This window comes from Aquarana catesbeiana, linkage group LG08, assembly GCF_042186555.1.
Source record: "Aquarana catesbeiana isolate 2022-GZ linkage group LG08, ASM4218655v1, whole genome shotgun sequence".
NCBI classification, from domain to species: domain Eukaryota; kingdom Metazoa; phylum Chordata; class Amphibia; order Anura; family Ranidae; genus Aquarana; species Aquarana catesbeiana.
This window is the reverse complement of record NC_133331.1, coordinates 59979833-59997395: the sequence shown is the minus strand read 5'-3', so window position 1 is coordinate 59997395 and position 17563 is coordinate 59979833. Positions and strand designations below refer to the sequence as shown.

The 17563-nt window shown below is 42.6% G+C and overlaps 1 protein-coding gene across 2 annotated transcripts in view; it reads left to right on the top strand.

Annotated features, from left to right (window-relative positions):
- PDCD4 (programmed cell death 4) overlaps positions 1-17563 on the top strand; it is a 91810-nt gene that overhangs the window by 71106 nt on the left and 3141 nt on the right. For both annotated transcript variants that reach the window (XM_073595895.1, XM_073595896.1), the window contains exons 9-11: positions 2187-2294; positions 4429-4539; positions 14825-14964. In XM_073595895.1, coding sequence (XP_073451996.1) covers positions 2187-2294; positions 4429-4539; positions 14825-14964 — 359 coding nt within the window. The remainder of the gene's footprint in view (positions 1-2186; positions 2295-4428; positions 4540-14824; positions 14965-17563) is intronic.

Here is a 17563-nt window from a genome sequence, read left to right as displayed (position 1 = left end):
AAAAGACCTGAGCCTGCCAATCCGGACGGAAGACCGGGTGAAGATGGAAGCCCTGTCACCTGTGACAGCGCACCTGTGGAGGGCTTCATTTTAAGGTTTGTTTCACATAATGTGCTAGTATGTGATGTATACTAGCACATTGTAACTTTGCCTTGCAGGCTTAAAAAAAAAAAAAAGGTGATGTACTACTTGCACGTCCTTTTGATTGCAAGACCTTGCATGCCTTTTGCTTTAATGACCCTGGAACATATTTAAAGATTGAAAATAAAAGTTCAGTTGGGCTTCAAAGAAATTTTTGAAATTACTTTCAGTTTATTACAAACTTCCTTTTTTCCTTATTTTTGTCATTTGAAATTGTGAATTTGAGAATTGTAGATAAGCCAGTAAGGTGATCAGTCAGTGCTACTGCTGTTTATCCTAGGACAGTGATGGTGAACCTTGGCACCCCAGATGTTTTGGAACTACATTTCCCATGATGCTTATGCACTCTTTAGTGTAGTTGAGCATCATGGGAAATGTAGTTCAAAAACATCTGGGGTGCCAAGGTTCGCCATCACTGTCCTAGGACCATGCTGGTGATTAAATCAGTTTGCTGTTGACAGATTTAACTATTTGTTAAAGTTGTTGTCTCATTATAATCATATTCATTTCTGTGTGCAGCAACTGTGATGACTGTCGAAGAGTAAATACACTTCACAGTAGCAAAGAGATTTAATTGCCAATGTGGCTTTAGCTTTACCACTTAAATTCTGTAAAGATAAGGTATTGGACGTGCAGGTAGGGAGTTGTTTTCAGAGTCGGGCAACTCATAGACTTGTATTGTGAGGAGAGCAGTGTTGCACAACCGCTGTATAGCTCTGCAAAGTAGGGGGCAGAACCTGTCTATGTAATTAACAAATATGGTATGTGTGTGTGTGTGTGTGTATATATATATATATATATATATATATATATATATATATATATATATATATATATATATATATATATATATATATATATATATATATATATATATAATATATATATATAATATATATATATATATATATATATATATATATAATTTTAAACTATACATAAAAAAGGAACAGTTTATAACCTCCTACTGATGGCACTCAGCCCAAGACAGAACTCTTACACACAGGCTTACAATTTCTGCATACTGATCTGTAATTTTTTTATGGATTTGAACCCAGCTGTATTGTATGCCATCAGCCTATGCACACTGCTCCATTCTCATTTAGCTGTGTATACTAAAACTAGAAAAAATCTGCTTTCACAGTCTTGCATAGGGACTGTATTTACCATTGGTTATATGTAACTGTTTGTGCTAACGTTTACTTGCATACAAGGGCCCTATTGGCTGCTGTTCAAGGCCAGCATGCAAAAATCAGCAATGTGTGTCTGTTGCTTACACACTGTGGATGTCTACATCTACCCCTGAATGAGTGATTTGTGTGGTGGCAACGCAAGTGCAGAATGACTGCGGCTTCAGACTGTCAGAATCGGCTGTGGGAATTCTCTGCATGCGCTGCCACATTAAAGCAGAAATTTACCCACGACAACTTGATGATAAAAAATGTTCTTTAGCAAGGAACATACATTGCACATTAAAAATTATGCTACCAAAATGAGTGTGTGCTGTAAATTTGCCCTCAGCATTGCATCTGTTTCTTTTTGCTGGAGGCTGTCATTTTTTTACTGAAGCCCAGAGCCCCTGAACAGCAGTAAATCATAAAGTGGAACTATACCCATCAATTTAATAGTTTCAAAAAAGTTACATTCTTGGAATGCCGGGATTGCTAACTGTTACACTCGCTTGTTTCCTCAATCAAACTGTTAAACCATTACATGGCTGGTATTGAAACTGATTACATGTGCAGCACTGTGGCAGTTGCAGATCAAACAGAAGCGGCTTCATTGGCTGTAAAGGATAAGAGGGTTTAATTCTGCTTTTAAGGCTGTCAGCAAATCGGCCTCTACAAACTCAGTAGTGCCTAAAAATGGAGAGCGGCTGAGCATATGCAGAGCAGGGGGAGACAGTGTGTTACTGGATTTTAAACAGTATTAACACTTATTTTTAATGTTTTTAATATATCTATAGCAGGACTTTCTGACTGAAGTTCCACTTTAATGACCCATTCCGGGGGAGTAATTGTTATTTTCTGTCTCCCTCGGATTAGATTGACATGCTGCTGAAAGAATTTGTGTTATCCGGGGATGTATCTGAAGCCGAAAGATGTCTTCAGGAGCTGGAAGTACCTCATTTTCACCATGAGCTTGTATACGAAGTGAGAATCTCTTTACACCTTTCCTTGGCTGTTCATTTACCCCATTACCATTCACCTTGTTTTCTTTACAATGAATATTAATCCCTTTACGACCGCCCAACACATATGTGAAGCAGCAAAAGGGTGGGCTTTAATGCTCACACACCGTACATATGCGTCAGTGGGTGGCCAATGTATATGTGTTTAGAGCATGCTCATTGCATACTCCCAGCGCAAAGGCTGAGCTGTCAAAGACAATTCTCAGTCCCGAGTAAAGATAGGTAGCTGGCGAGACCATCTTCTGATAATGTGACCTGAGCACAGATCCTTCATGCCTCCCAGGCGCTCAGAATTATTTAAAGGAATGCCAGGGCAGGTGAAAAGGGTTGGAAGTGTATCTAGGGGCAAAAAAAAAACTTCTGTCAAATATGTATAGTTGTTTGTGTCCCCACTGGGGAGACTCATCCTCTATTTGGGATTATTGTCTCTAACTTAAAGTGATGGGAAATCCCACATGGTAGAGTTTTCACTGGAACAGGAGGTAATGGGAAGTTTTTGCAATGGTGACAACTGTTTTGGTAACCTGTTGAAGAAGAGATTTTCCCACTTCCTGTTTTCTTTTGGACAGGAAATGCAGAACACCCCACCAATGGGACACCGTAACAAAAAAAGAAGCCCTTAGGGCTCCTTCACACAAGCTTTGCATTCTGAAAAGTGACCCGGTATTGGATCACTCTACAGAGAGCATTTGACAGGCAGTGGGGAGGCATTCTATTGCCTTCTCATCGCCTGCTTTAACCCCATGAACCCCACACTACTGCGCTGCAACCACATGCTTTGCACACCTTTTGTGGGGGACTTGCAGAGCGGCCCCATTCACTTTAATCGATCACATTTGGGACATCCAAGAAAAGGCTAAACTTTAATCCTGTATTTTACCCAGGGGCATATTTACCGCAAGGCAAACAAGGTGTTTACCTTGGGCGGCATTTTACAGGGGGGTGGCAGCACCCCCCCCAGGCAGAAGGGACACTAGCGAGGACTGCAGAGAACGGGCAGACTGAGCTACCGATCTGATGCCCCAGAAAGTGCTGCCGCAGACAGTGCTGCATAACTAACTTTGACTGCCGCAGCAAGAATCCGTGGCTTAGCCAAGTATTTAGGGAGGAGGGGGCACAACAAGTAGTGGGACCTTCTTTACCTTAATGCAGTGAATGCTTTCACCTTTGTTCACAAAACGCCAAACTGTCCCATAAGCCACATGTAGTGCAGCCAATTGAAATCAAAAGGCTTCCCCATGCGTGTCAAAGGAAAAATGAGCCACAAAATGTGCGATCCCACTATGCTAGGTGTGAATGGGGCCTGAAATTGAAATTCGTGCGATAACACAAGAAGAATGAGGCTCCAGTCACATCTATGTCAATAAAAAACATACCGAGCTCCGTTCCAAAAAAAGGTTCTGAAGCTTCTTTGGGGCGATTGCTGTGTGTAGAGCAGCCCATTCAGGTGGATGGGCTGCCCTATGTGTGATTAGTGAAAATGCTCCAAAGAACCCCAAAGACACATGTGACGATGCGAATTTCCACTATGCAGAAATGTGAATTGGGCTTGACAGCTGAGTGTTTCTGTCCACTCCCTCCTATGTACTTGTATAAAGATGGCCATACACTATGCAATCTGATTGTATATTGTGTATTTAGTGAAAAGGGTGATTACTGATTGCATTTCATTTAAAAAATGTGCAGCTGGGAATGAGTGGGTAGGTAGGAGGGTGGATGATGCAGGGTGTGTGCTAATGAAGTCAGCTGATCAACTCCTTCCTGTGTCATGACCTAAAGTCTGACCAGGAAGTAAGGCAGAAGTAATGGATATGTTTGGAAACATTGAGGACAAGTGAAGTAAGTGTCTGTATAATTCGTTGAAAGCTTTGATATTTTTGCAAAAAAAGTACATTAATGCTATATTGGTACATAGGGGAGCTGGAATTTAGAGAAAAAAAGTTGAACTTAACCTTTTTAAGATAAAAAAACGTTTTAGTTTGAGAACAACTTTAAGATGGGGTCTGGGAAGTTGGAATACAGGCATTAATAGAAAATAGTGAAATGGACCATTCTATGTAATTAAAAGATCTGATTTATTTGATTTCCCTTCACAGGCTGTACTAATGGTTTTGGAAGCGAACGGTGACACCACCTACAAGATGATGCTGCAATTGTTAGAATTACTCTGCAAATCAGGAATTATTACATTGGATCAAATGAAAAGGGTAAGTCTGCCCTCTAGTGGCAATTAAACTCCATTGCAGGGCACAGTGGCTGGTAAGAGACAGACATTAATATCATTATACAGGATTTATATAGCGCCAACAGTTTGCGCAGCACATTACAAATACAATACGGTTTTGTCAACACATTACTGCTTAGCCAAGTACAGATTGATCTTGCCACCTCTTGGTAAAATTACTGCCCTAGGTTCCGTTAAATGTAGCATTTACACCAAGACGTTTGACTAAATGTAAAAAAAAAGTTTATAGGTTTCTGAACTTGGCTTAGTGGTTAGCAAGTAGTGTTGGGTTATTTTGGTCCAATTTCCTCCAGGAGTCAAGGGACTTGTATGGAAATTCTCTGCTATTATACTGCGGCAGGTTGGCTCCCCTGGGCGAATCGCCTTCGCTGTACATCGGCCGTTTTTAAGAGCTCTAGGGAGCGCACCGACGGAGCCGATGCACGTGCCCTGCGGCTGCGATCGCTCCTGAGAGAGACAGAACAGAGATCTGTCAATGTAAACAGACAGATCTCCGTTCTGTCAGGAGAGAGGAGACAGATCTCCATCCCCCAACAGTTAGAAACACTCCCTAGGACACACATTTAACCCCTTGATCGCCCTTTATACAGTAATCTGTGGATATATATATATATATATATATATATATATATATATATATATATATACAGAGAGAGAGAGAGATATGATTGCTGTATTAAATGTCAGTGGTGTCAAAAGTGTCCGATCTGCCCACCGCAATGACGCAATCCTGCTAAAAATCGCTGATCACCGCCATTACTAGTAAAAAAAAATTGTAATAAAAATGCCATAAATCTATCCCCTATTTTGTAGACGCTATAACTTTTGCACAAACCAATCAATATGCTTATTAAGTAATACTGTGTTTTTGTGTTTTTTTTTTTTTGTTTTTTGTTTTTTTGTTTTTCCAAAATTGTCGTTTTTTTGTTTATAGAGGTGATCAAATACCACCAAAAGAAAGCTCTATTTGTGGGAAAAAAAGGACAGAAAATTTTGTTTGGGTACAGCATTGCACGACCGCGCAATTATGAGTTAAAGCGACGCAGTGCTGTATCGCAAAAAATGGCCTGGTCATTAGGGCTGCATTCACACCGGAGCGTATTTTTTTTTAGGTAGAAAGTCGTGCGTTTTTACCTGTGATTTTTGCCACGATTTTGTACAGGCCAAAAGGTCACCAATATAAAAAGCAGAAAAACCTGTAATCTGCCTAATTTGCTTGCACAGGACACAAAGAAGCTCATGTACTTTTTTGAGCTTCAGGCAATTTGCTTCAGGTGACAAAATGCTCAGATGTGAACAGGTGCCATGGAAATAAATGGGATTTTGCTTGTTGGGCGTTTTTCGGGCGCCTTGCGAGCGGAAAACGCTCAGGTGTGAATGCAGCCTTAGGGGGGCAAATCCTTCCGGTTCTTAAGTGGTTAAAGAGGAACTGAAGTCTGAAAGTTGCACCCAACAAAAAGGCAGGTACAGTGAGGGGAAAAAGTATTTTGATCCCCTGCTGATTTTGTACGTTTGCCCTCTGACAAAGAAATGATCAGTCTATAATTTTAATGGTCGGTTTATTTTAACAGGGACAGAATAACAACAAAAATATCCAGAAAACGCATTTCAAAAAAGTTATAAATTGATTTGCATTTTAATGAGTGAAATAGGTATTTGATCTCCTATCAATCAACAAGATTTCTGGCTCCCAGGTGTCTTCTATACAGGTAATGAGCAGAGATTGGGAGGACTCTTAAAGGGAGTGCTCCTAATCTCAGCTTGTTACCTGTATGAAACACACCTGTCCACAGAAGCAATCAGATTCCAATCTCTCCACCATGGCCAAAACCAAAGAGCTGTCCAAGGATGTCAGGGGCAAGATTGTAGACTTACACAAGGCTGGAATGGGCTACAAGACCATCGCCGAACAGTTTGGTGAGAGGGTGACAACAGCTGGTGCGATTTATTTGCAAATGGAAGAAACACAAAATAAATGTCAATCTCCCTCAGTCTGGGGCTCCATGCAAGATCTCACCTTGTGGAGCTTCAATGATCATGAGAATGGTGAGGGATCAGCCCAGAACTACACAGGAGAATCTTGTCAATGATGTCAAGGCAGCTGGGACCATAGTCACCAAGAAAACAATTGGTAACACACTACGCCAGGGGTCTCAAACTGGTGGCCCTCCAGCTGTTGCGAAACTACAAGTCCCATCATGCCTCTGCCTGTGGGAGTCAACTGTCAGCCTACCAAAGCTTGGTAGGACTTGTAGTTTCACAACAGCTGGAGGGCCGCCTGTTTGAGACCCCTGCACTACGCCATGAAGGACTGAAATCATGCAGCGCCCGCAAGGTCCCCCTGCTCAAGAAAGCACATGTACAGGCCCATCTGAAGTTTGCTAATGAACATCTGAATGATTCAGAGGAGAACTGGGTGAAAGTGTTGTGGTCAGATGAAACGAAAATCAAGCTCTTTGGCATCAACTCAGCTTGCCATGTTTGGAGAAGCAATGCTGCCTATGACTCCAAGAACACCATCCCCACCATCAAACGTGGAGGTGGAAACATTATGCTTTGGGGGTGTTTTTCTGCTAAGGGGACAGGACAACTTCACTGCATCAAAGGGACGATGGACTGGGCCAAGTACTGTCAAATCTTGGGTGAACCTTGGGAGGACCTTCTTCCCTCAGCCAGGGCATTGAAAATGGGTCGTAGATGGGTATTCCAGCATGACAATGACCCAAAACACACGGCCAAGGCAACAAAGGAGTGATTTAAGAAGAGGCACATTAAGGCGTTAGTCGCCTAGCCAGTCTCCAGACCTTAATCCTATAGAAAATATGTGGAGGGAGCTGCAGGTTTGAGTTACCAAATGTCCACCTCAAAACCTAAAAGCGTTTAACCCCCCAAAATAATGGATCCTGTTAACTTAAAGCATGTTATACAGCACAGTGCGTGTGCTGTGTAATTTGGCCCCCTGTAAAACCGAAATACCCTTCCCCCATACGTTGACACCGTCATAAGCAGTCTGCTCTCCTGTGTCTCCTCTGTCCTCATCCCCCTCCCCTCTCTGTCTGCTCGTACCAGTGAACGTAACCCCCTTGCTGCTGATGCTCTCATAACTGCAGCTAAATGCTGTAATCCCCTCTGTACTATAAGTGGTGTCCCTTTTGTCGGTGTAATGTTAAAAATCCGCCTATCTGTACCTATAGGAGCGTGGCTTCTGTCGCTCAGCTGATTATCGTCTCTCTCTCCTATCGCTCCTCTCTCCCCCTCCTCCCTGGCTGATGTCAGCGGGATGGCTCGGCCCCGTCCACTGGAACTGTGAGCCGAGAGAGAAGAGAGGTGATAAGTCAGCTGAGCGCCGGGAGCTGAGACCATATAGGTACAGAACGGCAGATTTTTTTACATTACACAGGCATAGGGACACTTATTATGGTACAGAGAGGATGGGAGGATTTTGTAGAAGTGGGTTAACAACCACTTTAATGACTTGGAGACAATCTGCAAAGAGGAGTGGGACAAAATCCCTCCTGAGATGTGTGCAAACCTGGTGGCCAACTACAAGAAACGTCTGACCTCTGTGATTGATTGCCAGTAAGGTTTTGCCACCAAGTACTAAGTCATGCTTTGCAAAGGGGTCAAATACTTTTTTTACTCAATAAAATGCAAATACTATCAAATACTTTTTTTTCCGTCGCTGTAGAAGGCAAAGGACTAGTTACCAGTATTGCTTATGGGTCTCCCTGCAGCTGATCTATTTCTCTATTACGTAATTACCATGCCTTGCTCCACACTGTGTCTGTGTGAAAGTGGCTGTCAAATTTACTTGAGCAGTTCTGCAAAGATGAGTGGGCAAGTATTGCAAAATCTGGATATGCAAAGTTTAGTAGAGACATATCCCAACAGACTAAATGCTGTAATTAAAGTGGAGCTCCAGCCCCCCTCCCTCCCAAAAATTAAAAGTCCAGCAGCTACAAATACTGTAGCTGCTGACTTTTAGTATTAGGGCACGGTCCAGGGGTCCTGCGATGTCAGCAACCCAGCCGATATATATATATTTTTTTTCCAGTCAGCTCTCGGGTGCTGTCACAGCCATTCCTTGTAAGGGAAACGGGCAGTGCCGCCATTTGGCCGCACTGCCGGTTCCCTGCTGCGCTTTCTGAATGGCCTGGCGGCGGGGAAAGGAGGAGAGGGGCCAAACTTCCTGCGAAAAGGTCTCCTGGAAGTGGGGACGGGTACCTGTCAAGCAGGTACCCGTTCCCCCCCCTCCGAAAGGTGCCAAATGTAGCACTGGAGGGGGGTAGGAGGCAGATAAGCAGAGCTTCCACTTTTGAGTGGAACTCTGCTTTTAAAGCAAAAGGTGGTTCAACAAAATACTGACACAAGGGGGGTGATTCTTTTTCCAGCTCAGTGATTCTGTTTTTGAATTTTTTTTATGACATGTTGGTGTTGTATCTTTCACTTGAATGTTATAAGTTGCACTGTGTAAATGCAGCTGGATAAAACAGAAACTGTTTCTGTCTTCGTTTCATGCTGCGAAGCAACAAAATGTGATTACTTTAAAGGGGAGTGATTTAGTTTCTATAACCACGGTATGCCATTTTCATAGAAGTAAAGTCCAAAATACCTAATTATCCTGCCAGTCTCCTCTTCCTATTGCATTCTGTCAATGCTACCTACAAGTTCAGACCTGTAATAGCATTGACAGATATGCTCAGATTGATCTGTGAAAAATTGTGCTTTTCACAGTGCTGAGCAGGGAGTGTCTAGGAATGTTGCTTATCCCTATGTCTCCATCTACAGCATTAAGCAAATTTTCTAGCTCTCCATAGAGCAAGAGTTACAATGCCTTGCAAAAGTATTCACCCCCTTGGCTTTTTACCTATTTTGTTACATTACAGCCTTTAATTCAATGTGTTTTTAATCTGAATTATATGTGATGAATCAGAACACAATAGTCTAAGTTGGTGAAGTAAAATTAGAAAAATATATACATAAAACTATTTTTCAGAAATAAAAAACTGATAATTGGCATGTGCGTATGTATTCACCCCCTTTGTTATGAAGCCCATAAAAAGCTCTGGTGCAACCAATTACCTTCAGAAGTCACATAATTAGTGAAATGATCTGTCATTACATATACACACCTTTTTTGAAAGGCCCCAGAGGCTGCAACACCTAAGCAAGAGGCACCACTAACCAAACACCAAATCTGTCAAAATCAAATGGAAAGAACATGGCACAACAGCAAACCTGCCAAGAGACAGCCGCACACCAAATTTCACGGACCGAGCAAGGAGGGCATTAATCAGAGAGGCAGCACAGAGACCTAAGGTAACCCTGGAGGAGCTGCAGCGTTCCACAGCAGAGACTGGAGGACTACATAGGACGACAATAAGCCGTACGCTCCATAGAGTTGGGCTTTATGGCAGAGTGGCCAGAAGAATTACTTTCAGCAAAAACAAAATGGCAGGTTTTGAGACTCCAAAAATGTATGGAGGAAGGTGCTCTGGTCTGATGAGACTAAAATTGAACTTTTTGGTCATCAAAGAAAACGCTATGTCTGGCGAAAACCCAACACATCACATCACCCAAAGAACACCATCCCCACTGTGAAACATGGTGGTGGCAGCATCATGCCGTGGGGATGTTTTTCAGCAGTCAGGACTGGGAAACTGGTCAGAGTTGAGGGAAGGATGGATGGTGCTAAATACAGGGATATTCTTGAACAAAACCTGTACCACTCTGTGTGTGATTTGAGGCTAGGATGGAGGTTCACCTTCCAGCAGGACAATGACCCCAAACACACTGCTAAAGCAACACTTGAGTGGTTTAAGGGGAAATGTGTAAATGTGTTGGAATGGCCTAGTCAAAGCCCAGACCTCAATCCAATAGAAAATCTGTGGTCAGACTTAAAGATTGCTGTTCACAAACGTGCAAACTAGGGCTGAAACAACTAATCGTTTAATCGACAACGAATCGATTATGAAATTAATCGATTACTATTTTCATAATCGATTAATAGGCCAGTAACATAATGGGGTTAAAGAAAACTAAAATGAGCCCTTTATAGTACAAAAAGAACAAATCGCTACTGTAAATATTACTTTCACAGGTCTACAGTAAAAAAATGAGCCCCTTACCGTAGCGATTATCTGCCTTCTTTTTTTTTTTTTTTTTTTTTGTGCTATAAAGGGCTATTTTTAGTTTTTTTTTTTTTTAACCCCATTATGTTACTAAACGTCTTAGACCTGGTTCACACCTATGTGTTTTTTTGGTGCTTTTTGCAGAAACGCACTACAGTTCATTTACATGGTTTCCTATGGGACACGTTCACATTGATGCTTTTTTCAGCCGCTGCGTATTTGGAAAGTGTCAGGGACTTTTTTTTAAATGCAAAATGATGCTTTTTTTTTGGTTCAATATACTTTAATGGAGAAGCTGCAGAAAAGCATGTAATGCGTTTTTGCAGCAATTTGTGTTTTTTTTTAATCTGCCCAACAACAAATTGGCCAAAAAAAAAAAAGCAAAAACACAAATCGCAGCAAAATCACGTGCGCAAAAATCAAAACGCACTGCAGAAACACATCAAAGGCAAACTGCATAGGTGTGTACCGAGCCTTATGCTGGACACCCCGATTCATTTTCAGACCAGAATATTCAGACAAAAAATCTTTGTACATTCGCTAAATGAAAAAGAATGTTTGAAATTTTCACTTGTTTTTAACATTCTGTTTTTAAAATTAATGTAATTTCTGAACGAAAACCACATACACTGTCTGCAAATTCCTTTGACCAAGAAGTTTTCTATTTCCAAATTTTCCCATCATTGTGGTGAAAACAAACATCGATTTGACCCCACTAACGATTTGAAAATCGAACAAACGTTCTTAAAATTACCTTTTTTTTTTTTTTTTTTTAAGGAAAACCTTGTTTTTTAAATAAAAAAAAAATGTGATCTCTGAATCTGAAATTTACCAGATTCACCCTTTAATAGTATATACAGTATATCTCTTCTAATAGTATATACAGTATATCTCCTCTAATAGTATATACAGTATACCTCTTCTGTCTGTTATTCTCAGAGTGGATTAGATATTTTGCTCCCTAACCATATAGTTGGTTATTTATATTTACCACTGCATAGAGATATTTAAGAATAAATTGCCTTTTTTTAAAACTTTACAGATTAACTAAATTATATACCACACTTCTTTTTAAGGTTATTAACCGATTAATTGAAACAATAATCCGCCAACTAATCCATTATGAAAGTAATCGTTAGTTGTAGCCCTAGTGCAAACCATCCAACTTGAAGGAGTTGGAGCAGTTTTGCAAGGAGAAATGGGCAAAAATCCCAGTGGTAAGATGTGGCAAGCTCATAGAGACTTACCCAAAGCGACTTGGAGCTGTGATGGCCGCAAAAAGTGGCTCTACAAAGTATTGACTTTAGGGGGGTAAATAGTTATGCACGTTGACTTTTTCTGTTATTTTGTCCTATTTGTTGTTTGCTTCACAATAAAAAAAAAAAAAAAAAATCTTCAAAGTTGTGGGCATGTTCTGTAAATGATGCAAATCCTCAAACAATCCATGTTAATTCCAGGTTGTGAGGCAACAAAACATGAAAAAAAAGGGGGGGTGAATACTTTTGCAAGGCACTGTATGTGATGTCAGCAGGAGCATCATTTAGCCCTGGTTCACATTTGATGTGATTTGGCATGCCAAATCGGCAGCAATTTCCGGGAATGCCAGCGTCCGTATCGGTGCCACGCCGCATTTGTGGTGCCGCACTGATTCCCAAAAGTCGTTTCTGTACTACTTTTGGTGATTTCGGGGTACGATTTCCATTGACATCTGTGCAGAAACCAGCACAGATGTCTTTGAAATCGCCCCCGAAATCGGGACTGACATGTGGGAATGAAATCGTGAACTCGCACTTTCATTCCTGCAGTCATTGTGAATCAGAGCTTAGGCCTGTTGCACACAGGAGTAAAAATTTTTACTGATCTGAAATGAGATGCATTGTTGTCTATGGGACACTACACACAGCTGAGTAAAAATCAATAATACAGCCTTGAGAGCCCATTCACACAGGGGCAACTTTGGATCCGACTTCAAGTCGCCCCAAGTCGCCCCTAGTCGCCTCAAGTCGCGCTACATGAAAAAATCAATGTAAGTGAATGGATCTGTCTTAATGCACACTACTGCAGTCGCTCCGACTTCAGAAAAGGTTCCTGTACTACTTCAATCCGACTTGAAGGCAACTTGTACCCATTGATTTCAATGGAAGTTGCCTCCAAGTCTGATCACTGTTCATACTGAGGCAACTTTACAGGAAGCAGAAAGGAAACAGAAAGTAATTTCCTCTACTAAACAGCCAGCCCCCTCTTTCTCACACACAGCTGATAAGCTCTGATTGGCCACTTGTAAAGTTCCCTGTCCTGGAGGCGACTTCAAGTTGTGTTGTAAGTTGCCCCAAGTCGTGCTGTGATTCATACTCAAGTCGTGTTCAAGTTGCCTCCCAAAGTCGCGCTGGAAGTCGTGTTGCCCCTGTGTGAATGGGCTCTGAGTACAGAGTAGCAAAACAAAAATAGAACATTTTACATTTGAGTGAAGTAATGTACTTGTGTGTTTACTCGTTTAATGTTTATGCAAGTATATTTGAGTGTACTGTATTACAGTACTGGCAATGAAGAAGAATTTTACCTGTCTGTACTCGTCTATGCTTTCACACCTTTACTCAACATTTACTCAAGGGTACTTTAAAGGGCCTGTCCTGAATATTACTCAGGTCTTTACACACAGTTTTTGGCCCCTTGCACACAGGTGTCACAAGTTCCTGAGTAAACTTCAGTAAATTATGATGCCTGTGTGCAAGGGGCCTTACAGTCTCCACCCCCTTCCCATACAGTTGGTGTGAAGGAGGGGCACCTAGAAGTCATGTGACTGCAGAAAGCAAAGGAAAAGGGTGTATAGAGGCTTCTTCAAATAATTTTTTTAACATTTATTCTGACTTTGGATATTAGGGCATTTACCTGTCCAGGGATCCAGTGGTGTCCACACCCGAGCCGCTTTTTCAATTGGCTATCAGGTGCTTGCGCTGCCATCTTGACTAAGGGAAACCGTCAGTGAAGCCTTGCATCTTCACATCCGGTTTCCTACTGCATATGTGCAAAGTGCGCTGCGATTTGTGAATGGGCTGGCTGCGGGGGGAGGAGAATAGGGACAAACTTCTGCCTGAGTTTGCCACAGCAAACTTAGCCGGAAGTGGGAGCGGGTACTTGTCAAAATCATTAGATTAGAGGTTTAAGCCTTATGAAAAAATGCTGAACATTGTAAGCACCCTTTAGCCGTGTTATATGGTTTGTACCAACCCCTGTAACTGTCCCTTTTGACTAAAGAGGCAGGGTGTTACCACCAAATAAGATTAGAACATTTTTTCAGAGCTACCTGGGTGCGGAAAGGCAGTCACACAGCTGCAATGGCAATCATAAGAAAAGATGGTCTGCAACTCATTGCTTGCTCTTTAAAAGCTTAAAAATGTATTGATTATCCATATCCACTACACTAGTGAACAAAGCCCACAAGGCTAAAACGTGTTTACATCTGCTGCCCGTTACTGTGTCTTTTATGGATAATCAATACATTTTTGAAGATTTTACAAAGCGAGCAAGAAGTTTCGCACTGTCCCTTTTTGCTGGATAGTTTGGCTTGTTACAGGAAGTGGAATTGTAGATCTATTGGCAGCATCCACAGGCAATAAGGGCTTGTTCACATGTGCTTTGATCTCTGAAGAGTGTATAATTCCTGCCTTGGCTGCAAAGCAATACATCACGCCCACAGCATGCGTACACCCCCAGCTGCTGCCACTGCAGCTAAATGGGAAGGAAGGGGTTGGGGGTTACCAAAAACTCGGCCTAACTACAGGGTTTTACTGCCCCTCAGCTAGTGTGAAGGAGCCCTAAAACTTTGGTTATAACACCTGAACTAATGCTGCTACTGACAGACTGCATCATATATGTCTTGATTTTGATAGCAGTTCAGTTTTACTTTTAAACCTGCTCTCTTTTGCTGTTACCTTCGATTTTGATGTGAATCTTTCCAAATAAACAAGGCTATTTTTAAGACTGCGGCTGTCCAGAATCTATTCCTGTTAAAAATTTTTTGCAGTAAGGAAGGTTCACATTTGCTTGCTTATTTGTGTTTTTTTTTTTTTCCCCTGGCCCCTACCTGATCGGATGTTGCTTTGTGTTTTCTTCCAGGGTTATGACAGAATTTACCATGAGATTCCAGACATAAATCTGGATGTGCCGAATGCGTACTCTGTACTGGAACGTTTTGTGGAAGACTGCTTTAAAGCTGGAATCATATCCAAACCGATCAGGGATCAGTGTCCTTCAAGGTGACTTTACTCTGTAAACAAAGTATGCTCTGTGCCTAGGCCAGAATGATGTGCTGAGCTACACTTTTTTCTGTCTGCTAACCATTCCCCCTTTAGCTGCAGAGTGGGATGTACATATGCTGCAATGATTTCTGGAACAGCAAAATGTATCCCTACTGTTGCATTCGCCATTCAAGTGACTGGTGTGAGGCTTAATGGATTAAAATGGGCAATGAGGAGGCGATATACTGCCATCTGTCAAATGTTCTCTGAAAAGCGATCCAGCGTAGACCATTCTTCATACGGCAAACCAAGTGTAAATGAGTGCTAAAGCAAAACTGCAGCTCCAGGTCTTTCTTGCTTTTTTTCCTGCTCTGGTGACATCACAGGCTCGACTTCCTTTGCAGGTGGTGGATGGCAGTCTATCCTCTCAGACCTAAAGCGGAGTTCCACTCAAAAATGGAACTTCCACGTTTCGGAATCCTCCGGTGTCACATTTGGCACCTTTCAATGGGGAAGGGGGAGCAGATACCTGTCTAATCCAGGTATTTGCTCCCACTTCCAGGCATAGATAGCTGCAGTATCCGCGGATATCTACGCCATGTCCGGCGCCTCCTCCGTCCTCCCTGCTGTCTTCTGGGAGACACTTCCCAAAGGCTTCACTTCCCGATTCCCTTACCGAAGATGGCGGCAACTCCAAAGGAGAGCCGAGGGACAGATCGGCTTCGGGTGCCGACATCGCCAGCGCCCTGGACAGGTAAGTGTCTATATTTTAAAAGTCAGCAGCTGCAGTATTTGTAGCTGCTGACTTTAAAAAAAAAAAAAAAATTGGCGGTACTCCCGCTTTAAAGTAGTTCTAAAGCCTCAAGTTTTTTTTACCCTAATGCATTCTCTGCATTAGGGTAAAAAACCTTCTGTGTCAGACTCGCCCTCTCGATCCCCTTTTACTTGAACCCCATCACGATGCAGCCTTGTGCATGGGAGCTGTGGCTCTCCTGGCTTTGTCCCTATTCCCTGGGCAGGTCGATAGCAGCGGGAGCCATTTTCTCCCACTCCTGTCAATCAACTCCAGTGGTGGGGGGCAGGGCCGATTCCTGCTGTCTGTGTCAATGGACACAGCAGCGGGGCTCAGGAGCGGGCGCGTGTGAGTCCTTGAGAATCGGTTTCCTTATTGGGGGCATTAGCAAGAGAGGAGGAGCCAGGAGTGCCGGCAGGGGACCCGAGATCGGGTCCCCTGCCACCCTGTGCAGTTTTTTAAGTAACAACCATTTTAAAACCATTACGCTCCTCGCGCTTCCTAACTATTCACCTGAACCCAAACTTGGTCCAGCGCTGTGCACGTCCTCTCTCCCGGCTCCCACAGGTTTGGCTGTTGTCAAATAAAGCCTGAGAGTGGGGGACAGGGCAGAGCCAGGCTGTGTGACACAAACAGCCCTGCTTGGGATCAAGCTTGCACAAGTGCCCCCATAGGAAGCAGCTGCCTATGGGTATGGGTGCACTTGCAGGGGAGGGGGGGTTGGAATGAAAAGCACCAGAAGGGGACCCGAGAAGAGGAGAATCCAGGCTGCTCTGTGCAAAACTATTGCCCATAGCAGGTAAGTATAACATGTTTTTAAAACGAAAAAAAAAAAAATCAATCATTTTAAGCTGCCATATTCTATTTGACATTTGGCAACTTCACCAGGGGCCGGCCAAATTTCCATTAGTGTGGTCGTTCCTACTTGACAGAAATTGATTGTGTTTGATCACCTTTTGTCAAAGGTACATCTTGGAAAATTGTTATCAGCGGCTGTAGCCAGTCAGCGGCAGACGCTGCTCAGTGTATTCTGACTGTGGTGGGTGCCGCTGTTGGAATACAATGTGTTGGGGATTCCTTCATCCACCTCCTTTTGTGTGGATGGAGAATCTGTTCACTAGCAGAAAAATAAAACTACTAGCCGTGAATGGCCAGTTTCTTTAGCGGCACATGTGAGCAAGAGTACTGTGAGCCCAGACTGTGTGAAACCCTGCAAAGGGTGCGTCCATGCCAGCCTGGGCTCATGGAAAGTGGATAGAATGATTCTGGCAGTCATCCAGCCCTGTGGCAGATAAGAGGACAGCTTTGCATCGAAGGTAAAAATTTGCGTTTAAAAGCTGCTAGTTTATTTTAACAGATGCAGGGGAGTGATTTAAAAAAAAATAAATAAAAAAAATCTGCTTTAATCCTGATCCTACAATAGCTAAAAATCCTTTAAGGACAATGAAAGACCTTTCAAAGCACTCAGCAATGGGTTGGGTGAAGCTGAAATAAATCTTCACTCTTGATCTTCCTTGTGGAAACAATGAGTTTTATGTATGATTTTACATGGGATTTGGCTTCGCTTTGGGTGCAGTAAAGCAAGCACTCGCTTTACGCTTGTAAACATTTTATAGAACTTTAAACCTTGGAAGCAAGGATGTGTTTTTGGCTCAGCGAAAAGGGGCAGCTTGTGTACAGCAGTCTATAGCAATCTGCCGCTTCCCAGCTGGTATGGCCCTCCGGGTCTCAGCACGTCCTCCCACCAGAAATGGGTTGCTGTTTAAAAGGGGTGCCTGTTGTCAATCCTGCAATGTTTTGTACACTGTCTTTAAAAATAAAAAT